Source organism: Hoplias malabaricus, chromosome 9, assembly GCF_029633855.1.
Source record: "Hoplias malabaricus isolate fHopMal1 chromosome 9, fHopMal1.hap1, whole genome shotgun sequence".
NCBI lineage: Eukaryota > Metazoa > Chordata > Actinopteri > Characiformes > Erythrinidae > Hoplias > Hoplias malabaricus.
In genome coordinates, this window is record NC_089808.1 from 25,563,815 (window position 1) to 25,571,250 (window position 7,436).

Genomic DNA, 7,436 nt, shown 5'->3' on the forward strand with positions numbered 1-7,436 from the left:
TCTCTCTCCCTGTGTGTGTGTGTGTGTGTGTGTGTGAGAGAGAGAGAGAGAGAGGAAGTCATGCTGATTGGTCAGGTCAACAATAAAAGAGAGTGTTCATACACACACACACACACACAGAGGAGTGTAAGGTAAGAATCATTTTTCTTAATTTATCTTCTTTGTTTTTACTTTATTATTATTATTATTAATTTTCTTTTGCTTTTGTGCATTTCTGTTTAACAATTATAAATTATATATAAATGTATATATGTATTAAAAAAGTAATATAATAAACACACACACACAAACACATATATATATATGTGTGTGTGTGTGTATTATATTACTTTTTTAATACATACATATATATATATGTATGTATGTATATATACATATATATACACATTCAAGCCCGAAATTATTCATAACCCTTTTTGACAGGAAACGACATTCTATACCATTCCAAACAGTCCAACTGTTTTAAAGCATCCTAATTACCCGGATTCATTGGGAACAGCTGTTTTAATCAACTCAACAGGTGAAAAACAGCAGCTCTCTGCAGTTGGTTTGTGGACAGTCATGGCTAAGACAAAAGAGTTAAGGACCTGCGGCTGTGTGTTGTGGAAAGGGCTATAAGGCCATATCAAAATGTTTTCAAGTTCCAGTGGCTACAGTGCAAAGTTTTATTTAAAAATACAAGAAGTTCTGCACTGTGGAAAATCTCAGAAGATGTGGTCGGAAGCCAAAAGTGACACCTGTGCTGACCAGGAGGATAGTGAGAGAGGAGAAGAAAAATCCAAGGATCACCACCAAGACCATCCTGGTGAATCTGGGCTCTGCTGGTGGCAACATCTCAAGGCAGACAATCCAACGGACACTGCACACTGCTGGGTTCCACGGACGCAGACCAAGGAAGACGCTACGTCTCCAGAAAAGGCACACAAAAGCCCGCTTGACCTTTGCAAATGCTCATCTGGACAAAGAAGAAGACTTCTGGTTTTCTGTATTATGGTCAGATAAAACAAAAATGTAATTGTTTGGCCACAATGATGTGTCCTTCATTTGGCGTAAAAAAAGGAGAAGCCTTCAACGCTAAGAACACCATCCCCACTGTCAAACATGGTGGTGGGAACCTAATGTTTTGGGGCTGTTTTTCAGCCAATGGACCAGGGAACTTGATCGCAGTAAATGGCACCATGAAAAAAGAGCAATACATCAAGATTCTCAACAACATCAGGCAGTCTGCAGAGAAACCTGGTCTTGGGAACCAGTGGACATTTCAGCATGACAACGACCCAAAACACACAGCAAAAGTAGTGAAGAAATGGTTAGCAGACAAAAACATTAACGTTTTGCAGTGGCCCAGCCAGAGTCCTGAAATTAATCCAATTGAGAATCTGTGGAGGGAGCTAAAGATCAGGATGATGGCAAGGAGACCCTCCAACCTCAAAGAGATGGAGCTCATTGCTTAAGATCAATGGGCAAAAATACCAGTGGAGACATGCAAAAAGCTGGTCAGCAACTACAGGAAGCGTTTGATTGCTGTAATAGCCAATAAAGGCTTTTCTATTAATTATTGAGAAGGGTATGAATAATTTTGGACATGCCATTTTTGTTCAAATGTGAATAAAAGCTGAGAAGTATTTTTTCCGCAATGACGCCTCTTGTACATCATTGTATTATCTCCTGGGAGATGCCTGTGTCGTTTCCGGTCAAAAATAAAATTGCTGGTTGAATAAAAGTAAATTTAAGTCATAATTTGCCAGGGGTCTGAATAATTTTGGGCTTGACTGTGTATATATATATATATATTAAAGTATCTTTAAAGATACTTTCCTTTAAAAGCAGTTCAGAAAGAAAAGCACTGAGAAATAAATACATATTATGTGAATATTAAATTAGAATATAAATATTAAACGATGCTCTCTCTTTCTTTAAATAACCAAACATTAAATACAACCTCCTACTGCACCCGAGTTACAAATAAAGAACAGTGTGTGGCACAGTGTGTGAGAATATGTCTCTAATCATTAAAGGTACAATATAAAGAAAGACAGTCCTTTAAAGGTACTGTAAGTAAAGAGGCAATGTCTTTTAAAGGTACTGTAAGAAAAAAGACTAATTTAAAGGTACTGTAAGAGACACTACCTTTTTAAAGTTAAAGTAAGTAAAGAGACACTGTCTTATAAAGGTACTGTAAGTTAATGAAAACTGTCCTTTAAAGGTCAAATAAATTCTTTAAAGCCTCTCTCTTTCACACAGAATGACGGATGTCCAGAAGCAGCCGAGTCCCACAGAGGTGGAGGGTGGTCCCAGTGTTCCTGGAAATAACCCACCCCCTTACCCCCCTGAAATATATCCACCCCCTCCATACCCTTCCTACCCTCCTGAAGAGCCTTCTAATGCCCCCATCCCACCTGCTACATGCCCCCCTGCTTACCCCCCTGATGCCCCCACTCAGGAGAGCAGCATTGTGTTTAACCCGCCCCCAGAGGAGATTGCGGCCGTCCCCGGGACAGGTACGAGGAGGGATTTAATGATACACACTCAGCTTGGCTCGGCTCTACTCGCTCCACCCTGGTTGATTTTTCATTAAAAACAACGGACAAGGCAGTGGCCAGTGGTGTGGAGTGTGCAGTGGAAAGTGGTGTGAATAGTGGATTGGACAGTGAAGTGGACAGTGGTTTGAATAGTACAGTGGACAGTGCAGTGACCAGTGGTGTGGATAGTGGGGTGGACAGTGCAGTGGAGAGTAGTGTGGACAGTGGTATGGACAGTGCAGTGGCCAGTGGTGTGGCCGGGGGGTAGACAGTGGTCAAGCTCCAGCACTCACTGCCCACACAAAGACAGAGTCTTGTCTGCTGGATGGTTCTGATGTCTCTAATGTCCCTCTGGAACAGGAGCGGAGAAGGAGGCAGACACGGTGCTGTTGGTGTCCTCCTTCAATGATGACACGGTGCGGAGAGCCTTCATCCGGAAGGTCAGTGTCTCACTTCTGTAACTGGCATCCCTCAGCACAGCAGCTGGAACAGTGCTCTGTGTTTACCTGTGTGTGTGTGTGTGTGTGTGTGTGTGTGTGTGTGTGTGTGTGTTGCAGGTGTTCAGTGTGGTGACCCTCCAGCTGTTGTTCACCTTCTCTGTGGTGTGCTTATTCACCTTCGCGGAGCCGGTGAAGGGGGCGGTTCAGGGAAACCTCTGGATTTACCTGAGCTCCTACATCATCTTCATGATCATCGCCCTCTGTCTCAGCTGCTTCTCATCCTTCAGCCGTCGACACCCGTGGAACATCGTCGCTCTGGTGAGAGAGAGAGAGAGAGAGAGAGAGAGAGAGATAATGAAAAAAAATTTTATACAAAAACATTGCACCATTTCACCAGTTAAAAAGAAAACAAGAAAACCTTACGAACGGCCGCGGAAACAAAGTTGTGTACAGTTTTCCACCATCTGCCCAACACTGACAGAAACAACCTCGTCTCCTTTAACCAGCTCCACTTTCTCAGGGTTTAGAACGTGTACTTCTGACCCTGTGTATGCACACCTCCTTTTCTTCTTAACCTGATTCCTTTCTTCCTCTTGTTATTTCTCATACAGGAATAAACAGATTTATCTCACACACACACACACAGGGCATGACATCGCCTGTGGTTACACTTTTTTCACTCTCACTCATTTCTTGCCTTTAAGCATTTCTTGCTCTGACCCTGTGGCTTTCCTGTCTCTCATCTTTTCACACAGCACTGTTCCACTCTCTTCTGTGTTACTGACACTTTTCCACTGCATGGTCCCTACTCCACTCTCCTCGTCTTTTCCCCTCCTTCGCCAGGTAAACGAGGTCCTGGTTCTGTAAGCGGGTTCTTGTTTTCTCGTGGTTCAGAGCGAGCCGAGTAGGGACTAAACCATGGTGTGTAAACCTTGCAGAGCGCTGAATGTCCAGAGAGATTCGTCACTCTACGCCACGCAACGCAGACGTCCAGCACCAACTCTCCATCTGTAAAATATACAGCTGCTGCAGAGATCACATTTCTTTGTATCCAACTCACAACGGCAGCTCAGAAAATTATGCTGTGGTCTTTTGAAGAGGTTCTAACGCTCCTTGGATCGGTGGCTGACAAAATAATCCAGCGAGAGCTGGACGCTGCAACAAGGAAGGAACAAACTCTACTGATCTGTCTGAACTGATGACGGAGCTGTGTTCAGTCCCAAACAACAACAACAACACGCCAATACATTATGAGTAAACACCACTTAATGTTACCGCCGCTGTTGTTGTGGTTTCCAAGCCCGCTGTTCCCCTTAGAGATGGTTAAGAAATGACACCCGATACATTTCAAAGAGGAGTTGTGAGAGCAGAAAACCAACCAGGGACCAACAGAGAGACCAGTAGAGACCAGTAGAGTTCTGGCTACACCAACTTAGATAGAGCTCGCTCAGTCACTCCACAGAACAAATCTGGTGGGGTTCACACCCCTATGACGGACTCTTGGCATTGACTACATTTACCTAAGGCTCATGTGCAGCTGCACCTGTGCAGTCCATTATATCTGATGAGCTTCTATTGAGAGACCACACAGTGTCAGAGATGAGTGCAGATGAATCACTGTTTACTCGTTATAAAGTTTGTGTGTGTGTGTGTGTGTGTGTACAGTCGGTGGTGACCCTGAGTCTGTCCTACATGGTGGGCACAGTGGCCTCATACCATGACGCCACAGCTGTGGTCATTGCTATGGGCTCCACACTGGTCATCTCTGTCACCATCATCATCTTCTCTGCTCAGGTGAGGTCTCATTATTATTATTATTATTATTATTATTATTATTATTTTCAGTTAATCAAAGTACTATTGTTTGATTAATCAACTAATCTATGCATCACTTATATTGCAGTTAGAACAATATAATTTATATCGCCCCCTACACTTCCTGTAGCGTATTACACTCTGTCAGAACGACTGTGTGGGTCATATGAACATTATAGAGTGTTATATTGCACCCTACTCTTTCTGTAGTGTATTACACTCTGTCAGAATGCAAATACTTATAGAGTACTTAGATTTTGAAGCATCAACACTTCTGTAAAATGGCATCTCTAAACATTTCCTCTTTGGCTGTGTTCCAGACTCGTGTGGACTTCACCATATGTAACGGTGTGCTCACCATTCTGGCGGTGGACCTGCTCATGTTTGGATTCTTCAGCATATTCTTCTACTCCAACATCCTGCAGATTGTGTACGGGTGTCTGGGGGCTCTGCTTTATGCTCTGGTAAATCTCCTGGACTTATCACTATTATTATAACCTATGTACTACAGCAGGGTTGCCCACTTTCTTGGTCTTTACTGATATCAGCGCTACAGGGGAAAACGACTGAGAGAATTCCAACTCCCACAATTTCCCAGAAGATCACATGTTCCAGACCTTACATTAACAATGGTGTATATACGATTTCCTCTTCTACTTGGCAGATCACAGAATGTCCCGTGGTGACCCATGGGACAACAAAAAATAGCAATATGACACTAAATATAGAATATAACTTAAAAAGTAAAAGTATAAAATGAAATAAAAAAAAATAGAAAAATCGAAATCTGAAGTGAAAACTGTTTATCTTTTACCAGCTTTTACAGGATGTTTATATGACTAAAATAAATCATAAATATACATGAATAAAATAGAAAAGTTAGGTAAAATCAAAATGATCTGTGTTTATTTACATTAGCTTTGAGGCCTGTTTAGGCTGTGGTTAGTCGGCTGTGATGGGAGAAATTTGACCGATGACTGATGTAGATGCAGGTAGTCAACCAATAGCGGCTGTGAGAAGGCGGTACTTAAACAGACGTGTTTAAAGCTGTATGAATCCATACACAAAATGTGTGTCGACTGTAGAATCAAACCCTGACGCGAAATCGGTGCGAAATTATGAACACTTTACCGTTTCAAAACCCTGACTGGATGCGTTTTTTAAAAACCCAAAAAAGAGGACGTCTCTGGGGAAAAAGAGGACGTAAGGTGACCCAAGTTTAAGATGGGCTTGAACACACACCGGAAGCGAAAGACGAAACTCTTGTGTGGAGGACGATGGAGAAGTCGTTGTGTGTTGCACTAAAGCGAGGGGAAGTGTTTGGTAACGTTGGGAAAATCCAGGCCACGAAAAACACAACAGGATGTTTCTCCAGAGTAAACTTGCTCTAAAGCTCAGCTGCATTTAGCAACACCTTAAATCTCATGAGAACTGTGCAGGTCAGACATCACCCTCAGTTTCTTTCAGTTCCAGTCCAACTGTTTCAATTTCAATTTCAGGGAAAGGCCTAGACACACATTTAACTCAAAATGACTGTGTTACCTCAGCTTCTTGTGTGTGTGTGTGTTGAGATGTTTTTCTCAGTGGAAAGGTGAACACAGACATCAGTGGATGTGTGAAGATTTGAAGCTGATATTTTACTCTCCTTCCCTCCCCTCACTACTCTTACCCTCCTTTCTTTCTCTCTCAGTTCTTGGCGGTGGATTGTCAGCTGGTGATGGGGCGACAGAAGTACGCTCTGAATCCTGAGGAATATGTCTTCGCTGCTCTGGTCATCTACCTGGACATCATCCTCATCTTCCTCTACATCCTCATGATTGTTGGAGGAGGCTCGAAAAACTAGAAACACATTCTCTCTCACACTGTCTCACATGCATACACACATTTACATGCCCCAACACTCACTCAGTTCACTTACACAAGATGAACAGGATCCAAAGCTCTTTTCCACTGTGTGAATTTGTCTAATTTAACTGCAATCTTTTCTCCTTTCTTCTTGTTTCGTGAAGGGTCCATCAGCACAATCCAGATTTATGTAAATGAGGAACCTTCATGAGTGTATGTAGCCAATAAATCTAGAGAAAAAAGGACTTAAATACATAACACACTGAACACTCTCTGTCTGTGTTAAAATGATCTTAACATGGAGATATGTTTGGGAAAATGGACGCAGGTTTGTAACTAATTACATGAAATATCTATGTAGTCTATTACTGTCTAGATCTAAATATTACAAAATGTATGATTTTTCAAAGTGAATGCATCTGAAAGTTTTTCTAAGGGTCTGTATGCTTTGTACATCGTCTTGTAATTAATTACTACTAATCCATATGAATTTAAAAAACGTGAACCTCAAGGTGCTGCGCTCCTCGGGGCTGGGGTAGTTTATTTAAAGCTGTTTACAGAGTGTAAGTAGAAAAAGTGGAATGTTTAAAGGGTGTGTTTCACCAAAATGTTTTGCATCACACTTCCTTGTGGTGTACCTCAGGGTTCAACAGCAGGGCCATTTTACTTCTTTAAAGATGTGTTTCATGTGCATTTTACTGAACTGGAGGAAGTTACAGAATAAACTGCCTATAATTTCCTGTCTGATTTTATTTTTTTCCACACATCAATTTATCTGGAAATGATCGTTTGCATCAGATGAAGAATTGTTATA

The 7,436-nt window shown here is 41.9% G+C and overlaps 1 protein-coding gene across 1 annotated transcript; it reads left to right on the top strand.

Annotated features, from left to right (window-relative positions):
* Nucleotides 1-84: 84 nt before the first annotated feature.
* On the top strand, nucleotides 85-7,433 carry si:ch211-284o19.8 (protein lifeguard 1). Its single transcript, XM_066681707.1, has 7 exons — nucleotides 85-131; nucleotides 2,245-2,501; nucleotides 2,883-2,962; nucleotides 3,080-3,280; nucleotides 4,628-4,756; nucleotides 5,098-5,241; nucleotides 6,468-7,433. Exons 2-7 carry the CDS (start codon nucleotides 2,246-2,248, stop codon nucleotides 6,618-6,620), a joined length of 963 nt encoding a protein of 320 aa, XP_066537804.1. The 5' UTR covers nucleotides 85-131; nucleotide 2,245; the 3' UTR covers nucleotides 6,621-7,433.
* The last annotated feature ends 3 nt before the right edge of the window (nucleotides 7,434-7,436 follow it).

What these genes read in the sequence shown, in the direction of transcription:
- si:ch211-284o19.8 (XM_066681707.1), top strand. Translation starts at nt 2,246, where the DNA reads ATGACGGATGTCCAGAAGCAGCCGAGTCCCACAGAGGTGGAGGGTGGT. An exon ending in TGCGGCCGTCCCCGGGACAG is followed by an intron (nt 2,502 to 2,882) that starts GTACGAGGAGGG and finishes CCTCTGGAACAG; the next exon opens with GAGCGGAGAAGGAGGCAGAC. An exon ending in TCATCATCTTCTCTGCTCAG is followed by an intron (nt 4,757 to 5,097) that starts GTGAGGTCTCAT and finishes GCTGTGTTCCAG; the next exon opens with ACTCGTGTGGACTTCACCAT.